Source organism: Simochromis diagramma, unplaced genomic scaffold, assembly GCF_900408965.1.
Source record: "Simochromis diagramma unplaced genomic scaffold, fSimDia1.1 OVJJ01000685.1, whole genome shotgun sequence".
Lineage (NCBI taxonomy): Eukaryota > Metazoa > Chordata > Actinopteri > Cichliformes > Cichlidae > Simochromis > Simochromis diagramma.
In genome coordinates, this window is record NW_024387477.1 from 6,737,326 (window position 1) to 6,754,796 (window position 17,471).

Here is a 17,471-nt window from a genome sequence, read left to right on the forward strand (position 1 = left end):
TGCCAAATTAAACGCGGTAACAAAAGGGTCATGGCACGAATTCCCCATGTCCCAGATTTCAAATGTGTCTCATTAACTTGTCAGCCTAGCTAAGGTGTGTCACATCGATTTGTCTTCCAGAAATGTGACATGAGCAGACATGTCAGTATGCCTTCCCCTCGCTGCCCTGTCTATCTGCTCAGCCCTGTTGTCATTCTGTCTTAAACACTGCTCTATTAGCGGCTGAGCAGGCAACAGCATGAGCGGTTATTATTTTCTGTGTCACAGGAAGCGCGGCCCATTGTTTTTGTTGGTGATTATAGCCTCAAACAATGAGTAACTGCAGGGTGGATTCATTCTGGCTTAACCCTATTTGAGCTTTGTGCAGCGTGTAAGCGCTGGTCAAAGGGTGGTGGTGATTTATGTTCAATTATTTCAGGAGGAAACGGAAGTGTAAAGCTGGCCGCCTCCATGTTTAATGCGTAAAGATATATTCTAATAATCGTGTGCTCTGTCGGGGGCGGGGGACACCGCAGGGATGTTAATCCTGGGAGAAGCTTTAAGACCTGAACAGGACTGATTGACCCGCTGTATTCTCAGCTCTCTTAATAAGTTTATTAAAATGAAAATCCTTTTTTTTCTTTGTGAACCTTAAAACAAAGTACAGCACACAAACTGTAAAAAATTAAACAAATTTTTCCAAGTTACCTCTTACGATAATGTGAAGTAAAACTAGTGGAAATATAATGAACAATAAGCACATTTTTTTCCTGACGTGTTTATTTTTTCCTCTTTCTCTTTAGACCCTCCAAAGCGGGTGGAGACCAGAAGGTAAGCCTGCATTTATCTGACTCGCCGAGCTCACCTCAGCGTGGACACTCTGGATGGTTTGGCATGGTGTGCTGTGCTGTGACAGTTAAATTCAAACTTAATTGTTACTCACAGTTTTTCGTGTCACTTTGTGTTCTTCAATTTCATCTGAATCACCTGCCTTGTCAAGCTCTCACAGAGTCCATGCACTCTGCATTAGCCAAGCATCAGCAGGTTGCAAAATTAGCAGTTTGCTGGGCAGTTGTCGCTGATGCATTTGGAATTTCCCGCACAGTCCCTGATACCAGATAAATACTGACTCTTTAAGTCTGTGGAGTCGCCCGGCCAGCTGATCAAACTGAACGGTTTTTAGAAAAGCAGCCGGCACATGAAACTGTTCTATTTTAATAGTTGTTTATTTTCTTGCTGCAGTCCATGCACAATACTCAAAGAGGAAATCTCATTAGTGAGACACGTCAGTTATAGACGACAGTTTGAGCATTGTCATTTTAGCAGCAGTAGCAGATTACATTGGCCAGCAATTGGCCGACTGCCAACACAAATAAAATCTGTGTTCACACTTCTTAAGCATTTTTTTTTCCATGTGTAGAGAAAAGCCCGGAGGCTTTTGACAGAGCCGCCGTCGCAGTACAGAGTAATCTTTTTTGCTATAATGAAATATTGGGACTGCGCTGGAAAAGCTTGGGCTTGTGCGACGGCAGATGGAGTTCTCTGTGCGTGTCACAAACGTCTAACTGCATGTCGTGCACTGTGCTGCATTGTCTCCTTCTCCCACACCCTCACAGGACTCGCTTGCTACAGCTTCTGTTCCGCCAAAGTACTCCTTTGCCCCGAGCACGACCATTAACAAGATGGCGAGGCCATTTGCAGCAGGTGGTGCTAGTGCCAACTCAGGACCTGCTATTAAACCTGTGGCCTACTCTCCTAAACTCAACACCCCGCGCTCACAGGGGCATGCCAGTACACCCCAGCCACAGAATGGGTAGGTGGATGAATAAACGCTATTACCATTGGAACCGCAACGTGACTAATGTGGTTTTAATGGCATTTTTCTGACGTCTCATTATTCTTGTTTTAAACTTAAAAAGAAAATAATGCCTTTAGGAATTTAAAGAATTTAGTCCAATCAGTGCTGCGGTGTGGTGCCAAAGTGAAGTCACACATTTTTTACATTTTCTTTTAGGGCACGTTAGAGAAAAGAGAGGAGGGCAAATGCAAGCCGACTCACTGTGGAAATCCAATTATTAACTGTGCCAATAATTTGTCTAAACCTAGGCTAATGCTAAACACAGCAGCAGTAGTAGTTGCTGTTGTAGATTGTGTCCTGATTAAGTCTGGTGGTGTTTGTATAGCAGGAAATGTTTAGCTGAAATATGCAGTTCCAGCTGTGGATGAAAGACAGCTGCAGTGAAATCTATCACGATGACAGAGAAGTATTGGGATTGGTTATATGTGCCAACAATCAGTCACAGTTTTACAGCCATGTTAAACTCTGTGTTCTTTGGACACTGTAGATGCTGTCACGGGTTTTTTCTTTTTCTGCATTGTTTAATCTTTGTTCCCATCAGTCCTCATTTTGTGTGTTTAACTTAATCTGTTTACTCAGTCACTTTCCTTTTTACGTCTTCTCTAACCTTAGGACGTGGAAAAAAACCAACATCATGATTTAAATCTTTAAGATTTATACAAAGACTTTGTTTAAGGCTGGATTCGAGTATAGATTAGAATGAGTAAGCGACAGTGGAGGTGAGTCTTTAGGAAATGATTGCAAGTCGGTGTAATGTGTGGGAGAGAAAAGCATTGATGTTGTTTTTAATAGTGGGAACTGAAAAGAAGATGCGAAATATTTCTTGCAAAATCATTTTTCTTATAACAGATTTTCCATTTCAGCAGATGGGTTATTGATCGAGCGTGATTATTACTCGTCTCTTGCATCTACAGTTAGCAGAATGAAATAAGTAATGTTTGACAGATGCAGTGTGGCGCTTGACATTATGATTCTGATGCACAAATCTCACACGCTAATGCTGATCGAGCTGTCACCGAGTCCTGCTCAAGGACACTTCGGTACGTGGAATAGCCGGGGAATGAACGCCGGCATCTGCATTTACGGGATAATCTGCTGTACCGCCTGAGACGCAGATTCCCAGAAACAATTTGATGTAGTTTGCTGTAAAAGTGAGCCTTTGACCTTGAAATGTTCATTGCTTCTTTTTTTTTTTTTTTTCTTTCTTTAACCCGCTGAGTTTTTAATATATTTTTTTTTCCAAGTATTCCTGCAAGAAATGTGTTTTAAATGATCCGGAAAGTAGAAGTTTGGCATGAAATGGTCTGTAAGGATAGGCCGGTCCAGTTCCTTTTAATTTGGGTCATGGCAGCGCTCCGTTTCCAGCCGCTGGTGAGATGTGGTCTGTTGCTGTATTTAGCCTCATACATTCTGTTGGTTTCCCAAGCTTTTCCTGCTCTGCTTTTCTTCTTCTTTGTAAAATCAACTTTTCTTGTTACTCTGCAACACTAATTCCTCTTGTCATGTTTGAAAAGAGTTGAGCGTAATCAAAACCACCAGGTTAATCTGGTGAGGACGTCATCCATTCTTTGATTCTCCACAGTTAATAGTTGGATCCAAAAAGCTGTCTAAGCCCGACGTGTTAGAACAGGTTTAGCATTGTGTTGTTTGGACAGAGTTACCAGTAATACGTCACTGCTGTAGCATTTATGATGAGCAGATCCCTCTTGTGCTCCTGTTGCCCGTGAATGAAGCCCAATGGCACAGAAATTAGGTTTAATTTTCCTTTCAAAAGGCTACAGCCGTGTACGTACCTCTGTGAGGCGTTTGTGTACGGTGATGAGAGGAGCAGGAAAGCAAATGTTTTGTGCCAGTCTGCTGAGTCCTTTTGGGTCAGGGTGACAATGGATGATTTGACAGTCAAACAATGCCGTCCTTCTTCCTCCTCTCACAGAGCCTGCTGACAATAGCAGCGTATCTCTACACACCTCTCGCATGGTTTCTGCATTTTGCAATGTTTTTGATCGTCTGTTGTGTGAAACCTTTGTCGTGTATAGACGTGCTCAGTTTCTCCTCCCCCTGAAATCTTATCTCTAACCTTTTTCCCACTCTTTTCTTCTTTTAACTCCACAGATGGAAGCTCATTACAAGTTAGTATGTTTCTTTTCTTGTTTTCATTTGCAGTCGTGTGTGTGTGTGTGTGTGTGTGTGTATATATATACACTTTTATAAATTGGCATTCACACTTAGTCTCATGACAAAGCTGTGCACAGCCTGATAGTAGTTCGGTTGCATGTCTTTACTGGGTGTGACTTCACAAAACTATTGCATTAGAATAACTTAATTTAAAAGAAGAATGCGAGACGAATATTGTGCACGTTTTTAATTAGCCTTAAAGTCAGAGACCCCAAAAAGGAGAATGAAGTTGCAGTTTATCTCCTACTTCAGTTAAACTATTTCTTATTAGATTGCAGTCTGTGCAAAATAAGAAATATTGTCAAATATCGCTTTCCATCTTCTCGTTCCTATGGTAACTTCACGAGCCTAGTGTTTACGTGCTCTTTGGTCTAATCCACAGGGGTGAAGCAACTTACTATGATGATATCTACCAACAGTCCAAGTAAGGGGCAGCTGCATGGTGGCTGTGCGGTCGGCTTTGTAGGCTAATCTGGCTGTTTATGTAAAAGAGAGAAAATGCTGATGCCCTTTTGTTAGACTGAGTGACTGTGTTTACAGAGCGAGGATGGCAGTTCATTAATGACTGTGTCTTTTGATATTTCTCTCGCTTGTTTACGAACGCATGCTGCAGTTGACCTACAGCTGTGCTTAAAACGAGCAGCTTAAAAAGCATTTCATTTGAGTGATTAAGTTGTTTATGAAAAATAAATGCCTCTCCTTTTAGCTTTTCTTTTTTTCCTCTTCACATAAAGCCAGGTACTGAAGTGAAGTGGCTTTTCTTGCGCTGATTCTAATGACAGTTATGAGTATCTTCCGTTTATGAGCTTCTGCCGTGTCCCCATGAGAAATCTTAGTAATGGGTGTCCATTAGTGCTGTTATTGCGTGACTCTGATACTAAGCGTTCCTCCATGCGTTTGTGTGAGTGGGTAGTCCCTGGATGTGATTGTGTTAACCACACCTGCTGTGTGCTCCTGCTCCTGCTGCTGGGTGTGTGTGCGCGGCAGGCACGGCCTCAGGGTGGAGAGCATCCCCTGTTTTATTCCCAACGACCGCAGCAAGAAGAGGCTGATTGAGGACACTGAGGACTGGCAGCCCCGCACTGGCACCACCCAGTCTCGTTCCTTCCGCATCCTGGCTCAGCTCACAGGCACCGACTTCAGTAAGTCAGGGCCTAAGACAGAAGTGATGGACTGTTACAGCAGAGAGTAATGGGTTTGAGGGGTGGGCCTCTCTGTTAGTCAAGATAAGGTGTAGGATGGGGGGCTGTTACTAAACGGTTGATGTGATTTGATCTCTGGGACTGAGTGTGACAGCAAGAATGAGTGACACAGAAAAGGTGGATGAGGGGTTTCTTCATTTTTCAGCTGAAGAGAGGTGGCTGGTGTTTTCACTGACATGTTTTCATGTTTTTGTTTTTTTTTTGTTTTGTTTTGTTTTTGTTTTTTTTCTACCCTGACTGTAACCAGTCTGACAAAGGAAGAAACTGCATAGCTAAATATAAGGAATATCATTACTTATTCTGAGGTGTGTGTCAACATTTGTATTAGTGAGGCATTCTGATGTGTGTCTCTCCTGGATCTCTCAGTGCAGGACCCAGATGATGAAAACATGAAGAGGTCCAGGTAAACGGATTGTCATTAATGTGACCGGTCACGTGTTTGTGTTTGTACACTTGCATATGTGGAAGCCTCAGCTTGGCAGTTACTTTGAAAAAAGAAAAGGAACAAAAAAACCTCTCCTGTCAGTGTAGTTTAAATCGTGCAGCTCTGCCTCTGTGTACCACCACAATCTGATTTAAGTGTAGACCTGAAGATCAACTTAAACTGGTTTAACAGAATTATTACACTGATCATTCAATAATTAGACTTTTTGCAATGTTTACAGTGAGATGGGATCATCATTATAAATGTGAGTTTACTCATTAGAAAGTAGCAGGATACAATTTATGTGCGCAGAGCTGTGTTTTCTGCTGAGATTCAGTCAAATGCTGCATAACTGTTCATGAATGGCCAAGTTAGGTCACCTGACCTCAGCTAAACATAGACAAAACTAAAAGTAGAAAACCCCACAAAGCTGCAGCGACTGAAGGCAGTTGTAGTAAAGGCCCAGAAAAGCATCTCAAAGGCGGAAACGTGGCATTCGGGGATGTTTATGGTTTCCAGATCCTGCCTTAAAAATGATGCTTCCCAATTTGTACACATACCTAAATTGGGCCTGTAAAGGGATGGTACTGAGGCATTATATTTATATTAGTGATTTTAGCGTTAATCTCGTTAAAATGATGTTAACGTCACAACCGCATTAACGCCGCAAATCTCCGTTAGCCAGGTGTCAACGGGTTAGCGCGGTTAGCTCGTTAGCGCGGTTAGCTCGTTAGCACCGTCCAGCCCCACTCACGGGGCGATTCCCGCTAAATTGCTAACGGAGATCTGCGGTTATGGCGTTAACGTCATTTTAACGAGATTAACACAACAGCAATAATTAATAATGAAAAAAGGTTTCTGATCAGTGTCTGTTAAACTCGTTGAATTAAAGCTAAAAGTCTGCACATCCTGTATGATCCATGGTGGTGTTGTACAGATATAGCAACCATAATTTTGCTGCTTTGAACATCAGCATGCCTGGTGTGTTTTTGTTCATAGTGTGGTTTTGTTGTTGTTTTGAGTCTGCTCAGTAGCATAACATATTAACATTTTTGCTTTTTTGCTGTGTTGCTAAAATGCAGATGGGAAGATTTGATAGTATTTTAATTTCTGATTTCTACATAACTGAAGCCATCGACCAATTACCTTGGTGCATGCAGCAGCAGCATGCTATGTTCCTCAAAAGTCCCCTTTTATTTTAATTAGTAGATTAGCAGGTTCCTTCTGTTTCCATACTTTTCCAATCGTTATATTTAAGAGTACTAAATGTCATAAATGTTACTACTACATCCCTCTGCTTTTTTTCTTCTTCAACTTTTCACTTTGTGCACTTTACTCCCTTTTCTGCTCCATCCCTCTCATCTCATTTATTCTCTCCCCTGCAATCTGTTTCCTTCCTGTCTATCTCTCTTTCATATCTGTTTTTGCCTGCGGTCAGGGAAAAGTTCCTCACTGAGATTCAGAGTCCCCGCTATGCCCGTCTGAGGGATTGGCACCACGACAGGTCTGCTCGCGCCCTCAATATTAAATCCTGAGCGACATCCTAGACGCCCTGGGACGCAGAGCCCAGCCAGAGCCGGCTAGCGATAGCTACACTGCAACGACTACGTGATAAAGACGACGAAGATAGTGGACTGTCTCCTGGCAGTTAACAATTTCACCTCCTTAGATGCAGATGGACTGACAAAGAAATTTGGGGAAGCGAAGAAAAGCAAAAATATAAGAAACGTATCCTAGATGACAAAAACCTAAAGTGGAACCTTGCATACTGAGCCTAAGCATAAGATCTCCCTCTGAAATTCTGACTTGATGATTGTTGACAACACTGTGGACCATTGTGTCTGTAGCCCTATTTTCCATTTCACACTGCGTTACCCGGAGTAAACTGGTGGAAAGGTGGGGAGGGGGTCTCGGCGGTGGGAAGCACTGTTCTTTCTTCTTTGATTGTGAAGTTCAGACCCTCCTTTTGATCTCTGTCTGTCTCTTTTGCTGCCTGTTTACATTTATTGAGTTTTCATCTTTTAGAGTTCTCAGTTTTGATCCCCTCTTCTAATAGGCTTCTCGCACAATTTAAAGAAAAAAAAAACTGTACTTTTTTTTTTTTTTTTCCTGCTGTCATCAAAAATATATAAAATATAAAACATCTGGAAAAAAAAAAAGCAACTCTTGTTCTCTGTCCTTCTGTGTTTCTTTTCTTGTTTACTTTAAGCTTACAAGGGCATATCTCTCTAACAGTTCTTTCCTTTTTTCCCCTGCTGCTAAGTCACAATTGCTTTACTTACAGTGTGCTGGACAAAAAGTGATTATATAGAAGCCAGGCTTTATTCAGTATTTATGCAGGTTGGAATTAATGGGATGTCTTAAAGAGCCAGGTTCAAGGTTTACTTTTATTGCCCCTGAGAGAAAATTGTTGTGCATTCGGGCATAAAAAAACCCAACAAATGTGCATACTCATTTATAAAGTGCTGAGATGAACGGTGAGGAAAGTCTGTCTCGAGTTATTTGCATTTTCCTGAAATGCGAAAAAATTGTTTAATCCTGAAGCGCTATAGGTTTTGACACCAGACTAAAACAAATAGGTTTGGTAGGTAATGACTTTTCATCAGTAGTATTTCTTGTAGTAATGTTTCTGGATGTATAAAATCCATAACATCTATAGTGAAGGACGTCTATAAATCCCATTTAAAAATGTCCACAGATGGGATGATTTAGAGCTTGAGGATACAGCTTTAAACCCTTTAGCTGTGCTCACTCTCACACATCTGACTCATGCTTATACTTTGTTTCTCGTGCTGTCCAAACAAATCTCATGTCATGTAAGGGGAACCATTGTAACTGCTGCTTTATGAGGGGGAAATGGTTGGTTAACCAACGCTGGTCGATAAACATCGAAATTCAGCTTGATTGGTCTGAGGCGCACAGACCCAGGTGGAAGACGAAGATAGATTATTAGCACATACTGACAGAGTTTTTATAATTTGGCAAATAATTCGTTTAGCAAATGCAGCAGTAGTGAGGAGAGCAGATTTATGTAATGAGCTTGTAGCACACTCACTGGAAATGCCTTCCTGGTACCTGATTGGACCCAGTGTTTTCCTTCAGATCCTTACTTCTTTGTGCTTATAGACTAAACAAGGTGCTGGAAACATTCCTGGGAAATCTTGGTCCATACTGACATGACAGCATCACACAGTTGCTGCAGATTTTTCTTTTGGCTGCAAATCTATGACGTGAATCTCCTGTTTCATCGCACCTCGAAGGTGCTCTGTTGGTTTGAGATCTGGAGGTCAGGTGATCTGGCCGTGTGAGTACAAGGAGAAAGCAGTTTGAGATGGATATGAACCATCAGAAGATGAATACAGTTTGTTCATACAGGACATGGTCAGCAACAATGATCAGGTAGGCTGTGCTAAAGGCCTCTAAGAAAATGTCCTCCACACTGTTACGCCAGCACCCGGCTGAAGCATTGATACAAGACTGGATGGATCCATGTTTTCATGTCGCAGCATAGTCAGAGACTGATCAGTCCTGGCAACATTTTACCGGTCTTTTGTTTCCAATTTTTGGTGACACATGCATACTTTTGTAAAAGTGCCTGTTTAAGTTGCTTGTTGCCTTCAACAAAACATTTTTGATGCAGAGAACTGCTGCTTACTGGATATTTTATCTTTCAGACCATCTTCTGTAAACCTCAGAGATGGTTTTGTGGGAAATTCTGGTAGATCTGAAATACTCAGACCGTGCTGTCTAGCACAAACGACCATGATGAATTCAAAGAAATCTAAATTGCCTTTCTTTCTCTTTCCGATGCTCAGTTTGAACTTCAGCGGGTCATCCTGACCATGTCTACAAGGGTAAATACATTCCGGTGCTTCCATGTGATTGGCTGGTTAGTTATCTGGATTAAAGAGAAGCAGGTGTATCAAATGAAATGGCTGACAAATGTTTTTAATGTATAGTGAAGTTGGAGGTATTACTAAGTGACTAATTAAGAAAAATTAGTGGAAAACTAGCTAGAGTAGGAATGTATCCAGACCAATGTGCTAAATTAGACAAGTTAATCGAGTCAAGCATCAACTTGTAGAGAAATTTCAACTGTAAGAGAGGATTTCAGAGGGGAAAAAAATCAATGTGTAAAAATATTACTTTACATCTGTAGAAATAACAGTAAGCAGGAAGATACTGAAGAAAGCTTTGTGCAAAGCTTAGATGTGAAGAGCCAATAGGAATGAGGTTTCTCATTCAGCCCTCCTAGGCATGTGCCACCACTGTCGCACATGGTTTTTAGTCACATTCGACTTCTTGCAAAGCTGCGTCACCTTTACCTCCTCACTGGGTGGAGGGGTGACACATGTCAGAGGCTTGTTGCTCCATGAAAAATCAAAACCTGCTATTTCCTTTGCTGGATGCTGAGCTGCCAGCAAAGTTCTCTGCTTTCCTCGTTGCTCAGGTTGATGCATCCCACAGGAGTGGATACCCAAAAAGGGGGGAGAAAAAAGAGAAACCGGTACAGATGAATCTAAAATCAGAGCTGCAAAGGATGAACAAGAAAAGTGAAAGGAAATGCTCCAGTCAAAAGCTAAATAAATAAATAAAAAATCCCGTCTGCACAGCCTCTGATAGAGAAAATGTGCACCTGCATCATATCAAGCCTCTTGCTGAGCAGGGAGGAGGAGGAGGGGGTTTGAAAGCAGGGAAAATGTCAAGGATAACACAATCTAGGCTGCTCCAGGTGGGAAGAAGCCGACATAGAGGTGTAGTGCAATTTGCACCTGCAACATTCATCATAGTGAGGTGCAGCAGAGAGAAGAAAGAAACCTCATGGTTGCGAGACAGCCGAGCCATCGGCCTTTCAACACGTACGGGCAGCCTGGCAAGGGAATGTAGCCGGGGCAGCGGTGTTGAATAGGAGTTTGTTTTGTCAGTTGTTAGGTGAGGTCCCAGATGTGAGGCTTGTCAGTGTGTCTGTGGGGTGGAGGGCAGCTGACCCAGGGTCTGTGAGTCACACACGGGCAGAAACAGCCTCTGTCCTTTGTTTGACTCCATCAGCAGACATCCTGCTCATCCAGCCTTCTGACTTCCTCTTACGCATTTTTCTTTCTTTCTGCGGGTTCTTTGCAAAAATCTCACGGTAGGAGGTCTTGCGATCCTTAATTTAGAAAGATTTAGCTTCCTTACTGTCACTAGTCCTATAAGCCAGATTCTTGGTATTGCAAAGGGATTTAATGTTCTTTATTATTCCAGAAATAGCAGACGGCTTTTATGCTTTTTTTTTTTTTTTTCTTGCTAGATTGCTCCCAGCTGTAACTTCTGCCTCTGTAGCTACAGTTTTTTTTTTTTTTTCTCATGTATTTATGTTTTGCGACATAAATAACATTCTTTCATATACAGACTTAACCTGATAAAGGCACAACTATGGGATGAGGTTGGTATAGGGTAATTGATTTCACAATCTCTTTCATTTTCTTTACGCTAATGAAAGGGGATTTCATCTCCTTTCATTAGTGTGTTTTAGATGGCACAGTTGATGATGTAAACACGATAGATGCCTAAGGTGCTGTTACAATCCCCGCCCGGTTCTTTTTCTCAAGATAAAAGTCTCCAGAGCTCACCGTCTTGGCTCAGAAGTTGTTTTTCTGTCTTCCGTCAAGATTTGAAGCTTTTTCTGAATATAGTGACGCTTGCTGCGGGTAACAGATCTTTGAAATGTAGAAAACGCTTTATTTCAACACTCCTGCACATGCAAGCTCTAAGCGAAACTCTTCCGCACCCAAATCTGAAAGCGACTGAGTTTCCAGTCGTCTAACTTTTGCCTAACTTTGAGCGACGTCAGCCGGCCTGAGGAGATGTTGGTGTTTCTTATGCTCTCATGAGAGGCTGCGGCTCTTGAACAGCAGGGCGATGACGCTGAAATCATGTTCGGATTGATTGATTTTTGAGTCATGATAGAAACTGCTCACTGTTGCTCTTTGATACTGGAGAAATTTCAATTATTGTGCTGCTTTCAGTTAAATCTAATACACTGAATCAGAATGTGTGATCACAACAGGTGGGGGCACCACGCTACCCTGTTAATCCCAATTAATATTAATAATGGTGCTTCGAATCATTCACACACAAGGTAATCCGTGGCACAGCATAATGGTGACAGCTCAGCCATGGCAGGAGATATCCAAACATGGCATCCATTGAGAAGTAACTATAGTTACTAGGTGTGTGTGTGTGCGCGCGCGTGTCTACCTTTTCTAATTAGTCATTTTCTCCCCACAGCCTTGAGCCAACTCCCTCACCTGCCAAGGCCCAAGCAGCAAATAAACCAGATGGTGAGTTTCTTCTCCTGCTGATGCGTTAAAAAGAGCCCCAGCAGCCTCCGGGAGAGGCTGCGCTAATAGATTCTAAGTCTTAAGTGTCAATACAGCAGCAACAACGCGACACTCAAAGCTGTCACCACAGACATCTGTTTGAAGGGTGGATTGTTATGGGATTTTTTTTTTTTTTGTGGTGTGCAGAATCGACAAGTGCCGCCGCCGCACCAAAGAGTTCTGCTCCTTCCTGCCGACCGCCGTGGGTCGCGGACCCCAATTTTGCCGACCGCTTTCGCCCAGACAAGGTCAGCACCGTCGTGACCCAGCACCAGAAGCCAGCCCAGCCCACGCCTATGCAGAGCCGCAGTTCCATCCTGCAGGCTGCACAGCAGGCGCCGGAAGACAGCGGGAGGACCCCCATATGTGGTGCCTGCAACAAAATCATCAGGTGAGGCTGCACCGCCGCTACACACAGGCTGATTCTTTTTAACTCGAGCGAGGCTCTCTGTGTTTGCTCCTTGGAGGCTCCTGTTAGAGATGACAATTTAAGACTCTTAATATTCACGACACACTGCCTGTCTGCAGCAAATTAAGCCAGTCAGCATATTTCACAGAGTGTGGAGACATCTTGTTATCACTCAGAATAACAAAGAAACTGGTTGATATTCTGGTCACCATTGCAAACAAAGAGCTTTTATTCATTAATTTTTGAGTGAAAACTCAAATTCTGGAAAACCTAAAATTTGTCTTCAGCGTTTGCTCACATTTCACACAGTCTAGTGTATTTTTGCTGAGTGCCTTTGGATCTTTTTTCACTCCTCTGTTGAAGCTTTGGATTATTTAGCCAATTTATATTTTTTTTTAAAAAATCCCTAAGTCTTTTTTTTTTTTTTTTCTTTTTCTTTTCTCCAGGGGACGGTACCTGGTGGCACTGGGACGGTCTTGGCACCCGGAAGAGTTTACATGCTCGCAGTGTAAGGCGGTCCTGGAGGAGGGGGGCTTCTTTGAAGAAAGGGGAGCCGTCTATTGTACCAAGTGCCACGATAACCGATACGCTCCGAACTGTGCCAAGTGCAAAAAGAAGATCATAGGAGTACGAGCTTCTGTCGTATCCAGCAAAATCAAAACAGCCGTTTCAAAGTTTTTAAAAAAAGTTAACCTTTTTCTTTCCCCCCCCCCATCAGGAAATCATGCATGCACTGAAGATGACTTACCATGTTCAGTGTTTCAAGTGTGCAGCCTGCAAGAATCCTATCAGGAATCAAGCCTTTTACATGGAGGAGGGTGAACCCTACTGTGAGAGAGGTGAGTAACTGAACCATTGCAGTCCAGACGTACTATACTTCCTATATTGCATACCTGAGCAATCTAAATGCAAATGGTTATTGTGTAAGAGTTGGAAAAGGTACAAAAAACAAAGACCGAAACGGCTCTTTTTGGAGCCACATTCACAAACTGATGCTACTGCTTCACATCCTACATGAAACAACACCAATGCTGTGACACAGTTGATTGTCTTCCAAGGGCCAGGGGAGGATACATACAACTATTCTGCTTGGTAGTGATGGCTGTGATGTCCTCTGTTGTGTAAAATATGGGATGAACTCACACCTAGTATAAAAAGCTGAATTCCAATTGAAGCTAGTGTGATTTTACACATCCATTTCCCCTATAGGCCAGCAGGGGGCGACGTCTCTCAGCTTGACAAAGAAGTCAGTTTCTGTAGAAGTGCATGGAAAAAAATGAGTGTACTTCTGTCTTGATTAATGAACTCTGTAACCACTTTCCTAATGAGTTTTTCTTCTGAATTGCTAGTTTCAAGTCTTATTTAATACAGCTCAGTGTTCACTTTGTAAATTATGGTTCCATTTAGAGTAAAATAGACGATAAAGCAGGGCAAGCTTTAGGGCATCACTATTTCACCATTAACAAGTCGCTACCATACGAGCGTGCAGTATCCTGAGTTTGAGTCTGATCCAAAAACCATAACATGCAGTCTGTGCTTCAACTGTGCTCCAAAAGATGGTAAATGTCCGCCTTTCTTTTACGATTTCATCACTCTTTAGGACAGTTTGGTTCCAGACTCGCGTGTCTGGTGAGAAAAGGATAGTTTACTTATATTAAAGACCTCAGTCATGACCAAATGTGTAGTTCGACTGTGTTTTCTCTCAAGGACTCTGTTCATTCATTCAAACAATACAACACTGAAGGCTTCACAAAACATAAAGGTGTCACCATGGTGAAAAATCCTCTGCTGGAAATAAAAGCAGTCGCATTTATGTCGTTCTAAAGAACAGTTGCTACTACTACAACTACTACTAATAACTGCAACAATGACAGTAGTCAGTTCTGCTGAGCAGATGGAAGCACCCACAGAAACCTGTTCTCTAATAAAAAGTTTAATTCTAAACCCGAGTCCAAGCCAGATAGCATTTGCCTGAGCGTGCTGAAAATCCGAGTGTGCAGATCAATTAGTTCCAGCGCCGACTGAGAACATCTCGACTCATGTAAGACGCCCCGCGACTTCACACATGGATCGAGCCCGATTATAAATCTGCACTGACCTCAAGTCCACAGATGAGACAGAGCAAGCTGACACCCACAAAGCACGTTTTAAATGGATGCTACAGCTCGGCCCACGTCATAGACGTCGGGGTACAAAATCTTTAAATTCAGCCAGTGCATGAATCAGGTGTAGCGTGCATTTTGTGATAAAATTGTTTCCTCTCTACAGTGCATCCTCTCCAGTCTATCTGAAATAATTGTGATTATTTTCTTTGTAAAAATCAAACTATTTCTGACACGTTTTGTCAAACATTGTAGTATTGCTGTGGGGTTTGGCAGAAACCTACATCGAGAGTCTCCTGGCACATGCCGCAGTCAATCATAAAGTGTGATGTTTTCATCTGCTGTAATCTATTTAGCTCCAGTTTACTTCATACATACCTCTATTGGGTTTTATGAATGGTGCGTGCTCTTCTATTATGATATAAATGACTTAGCGGGGCATCTGACGTGGATTGCTGCTTTATCAGAGGCGAAGCCAGAACCTGGGTACTCATATTCTGAATAATGCCTTAAGCTCTGATAAACATTCTGCTGCCTCAGCATCTTTCAGGGATTGTACAGCTCTCACCCACTCACTCTTGAGAAGCAGCATTATAACCTGACACCCCCCCCCAGAGTCCTTGTGATGAAAGAGACTGGCAAATCCAGTCAAGTATCTGGAGCAATTTCCACCTCATCCTAATCCCACCCCTACTCTCTGGAAAGGCACTAATGTACAGTGGGTGGACATAATAACACAAACTGTATAGATATCAAATGGCCAATAAGAAGAGGAGCCGGCATTTGGCATCAAAGCAGCTCTATATGTCTTTATTTTACACCGTTCAGTCCCTTAAGTGGTTGCGTGTAGCGTGTAGTGAGGATTGCTCATCTCGGAGCGGCAAACAGCCTCCACTTCTTCTTTTAAAGATGAAAGATGTGGAAAAGGATTTCAGTCTCTGCGGATCCCGTAAAGGTTAAGCGATGTTTACAAACGGCGATTGCGGAGGCCGGGGCGATTCCTTGGCCTGATGCGGGCAACGATAAAAACTCTTTTGAGTTAAGGTGAATATAAGATTACATTTTTATCTTACATTTCTTCTGCTCGCCACCCCCTCTCCAGACTATGAGAAGATGTTTGGCACCAAATGCCATGGCTGTGACTTCAAGATTGATGCCGGGGATCGGTTTCTGGAGGCCTTGGGCTACAGCTGGCACGATACGTGCTTCGTCTGTGCTGTAAGTCATTTTGATGGATATAGCTCCTTGTGGGCTCTCTTTGCCCCCGTATCTCGCAGCTGTCCCAGTACAATGGCACCTGGAGAAAAAAATTTGCCTCCATGTCTGGACCTCAAGCTTTCTCCCTCTCTCTCTCTCAGCCTGTCACCTGCAGTCTATCACTCTCTATATATCTCTCTCATTCTGTGAAGAAAACTGAAAGCAAATGCAGTCAAGTAAAGCTTGCTCTGGCCACTAGAAACTGTGTAAATTCACATCAGCAGTGTTGAAGTCTGATATCTACTCCGCCCTCGTTTCCCAATCCGTCTCTCTCACTCTGTGTGTCTCCTTTCATCTTTAAAGCTCTGCCAAATCAACCTGGAGGGGAAGACGTTCTACTCGAAGAAGGATAAGCCCCTGTGCAAAGGCCATGCTTTTGCTCCAGTGTGAGAGAGCGAGGCGCATCTTCAGAAGAAGGAGCACTGCTCTCTCCCTTCTCTTTACCCCCTGACACTTCCGTAGACGCACCACATCCCTTCTTGCCACACACCTTGTTAAACTAAGTCCTTTCTCTCTGTGCTGCAGACTTTGTTTTTTTTCTCAAGGCTTAATGCTGGCTGCACGTACCGTCACTTTACTCTGCTGTTAGGAAACTTCTGATGGCACTGCCTCTAATGCCAAATGCTGTGTTGCATAACTGGAAGGAGTCGAGGAATTATGTCACGCCATCGGTAACTTTTTGACTTCCAAGTTGTTTTTAGGTCATGAAAAAAAATGTCACCGCAGGTCACGTCGATTTGTAGTTGTTAGCGGAGTAATCTCCCGCCTCTGTTCTCCTCGTCCTTGTTAATTCAAGTCACCAACTTGAAGGAGTCATTGAGCCTCTAATAATCTCTCATATTGCAGTAATGATCAAGCAATTCTCTTGCACTAAGTGTAGTGAAGTTCTGGCCCCATACAGGACCCCAGCCCACTCATCGGCTCTCACTGCAGCGCCCTTTAATGTAATGGGGGGCCAGTCAAGCAGAAAAGGAGGTGTCCATTTCTGCTTGACTGGATCTCCTCCACAGAATCACTAACTACTTATTACTTTGACTCTGGCAAGTCAGAGCGCATACTCCAGCTTGAAGAGTCATTTAGAATGATGTAGTAATTAACCCATTTTTAATCGTCATACACGCGGGTGATGGAGATTGATTTTTAACTTTTCCTTTGATTTGACTTTTTTTCTTTTTCTTTTTTTTTTTTAAAGTGAGACAAAGTAAGTTCCCCATGTCACTGTGATATTATTCCTTAGAGTACTTTCAAGTCACTGAATCTGTATTTATATTGCTTCAAAAGTGGCCTGTAAGTGTTGTTTTTATTGCAGCTGAAAGTTTCAAATAAAATTATTTAGTAATTCCATGTGCCAGGTCATTTCGTTTCTCTTGGAAACACTCCCATCTGTAACCATTTTTAAAATTGTCAATTGCCATCTTTGCTCTTTTTTCCAAAACCCTGCTGAAGCCTTTGTATGCTCCCTATAAATATAATCAAAGTGATACCGAAATAAGTGGCATTTTATCTTAACTGGTAGGTAGCCAGGTGCTTAAAACATCATTCTTGCTGGAATAGCTACATTTTTGTTTAGGTGAGAAGCTCCTCTTAAAAGCTTAGCATCAGCAGTGGTAGCAGTGAGTCAGCAGCTAGCCTGCAGTCCAGAGTTTAAAAAAACAAAAAACTGAAGCTCACAAATGGATGTTTCTTGTTTTTGTTTGTTTTGT

At 42.5% G+C, this 17,471-nt stretch overlaps 1 protein-coding gene across 4 annotated transcripts in view; it reads left to right on the forward strand.

Annotated features, from left to right (window-relative positions):
• Window positions 1–17,112, forward strand: part of pdlim7 (PDZ and LIM domain 7) — a 30,917-nt gene extending 13,805 nt beyond the window's left edge. For 3 of the 4 annotated variants that reach the window (XM_040015385.1, XM_040015386.1, XM_040015387.1), the window contains exons 4-11: window positions 783–810; window positions 1,596–1,792; window positions 11,909–11,961; window positions 12,148–12,391; window positions 12,856–13,036; window positions 13,128–13,248; window positions 15,614–15,729; window positions 16,072–17,112. In XM_040015385.1, the coding sequence (XP_039871319.1) occupies window positions 783–810; window positions 1,596–1,792; window positions 11,909–11,961; window positions 12,148–12,391; window positions 12,856–13,036; window positions 13,128–13,248; window positions 15,614–15,729; window positions 16,072–16,158 (1,027 nt within the window). In that variant the 3' untranslated portion in view covers window positions 16,159–17,112. Of the gene's footprint in view, window positions 1–782; window positions 811–1,595; window positions 1,793–3,949; window positions 3,967–11,908; window positions 11,962–12,147; window positions 12,392–12,855; window positions 13,037–13,127; window positions 13,249–15,613; window positions 15,730–16,071 lie in introns of all 4 variants that reach the window. The other variant, XM_040015388.1, reaches the window with a different exon arrangement.
• Window positions 17,113–17,471: the final 359 nt, after the last annotated feature.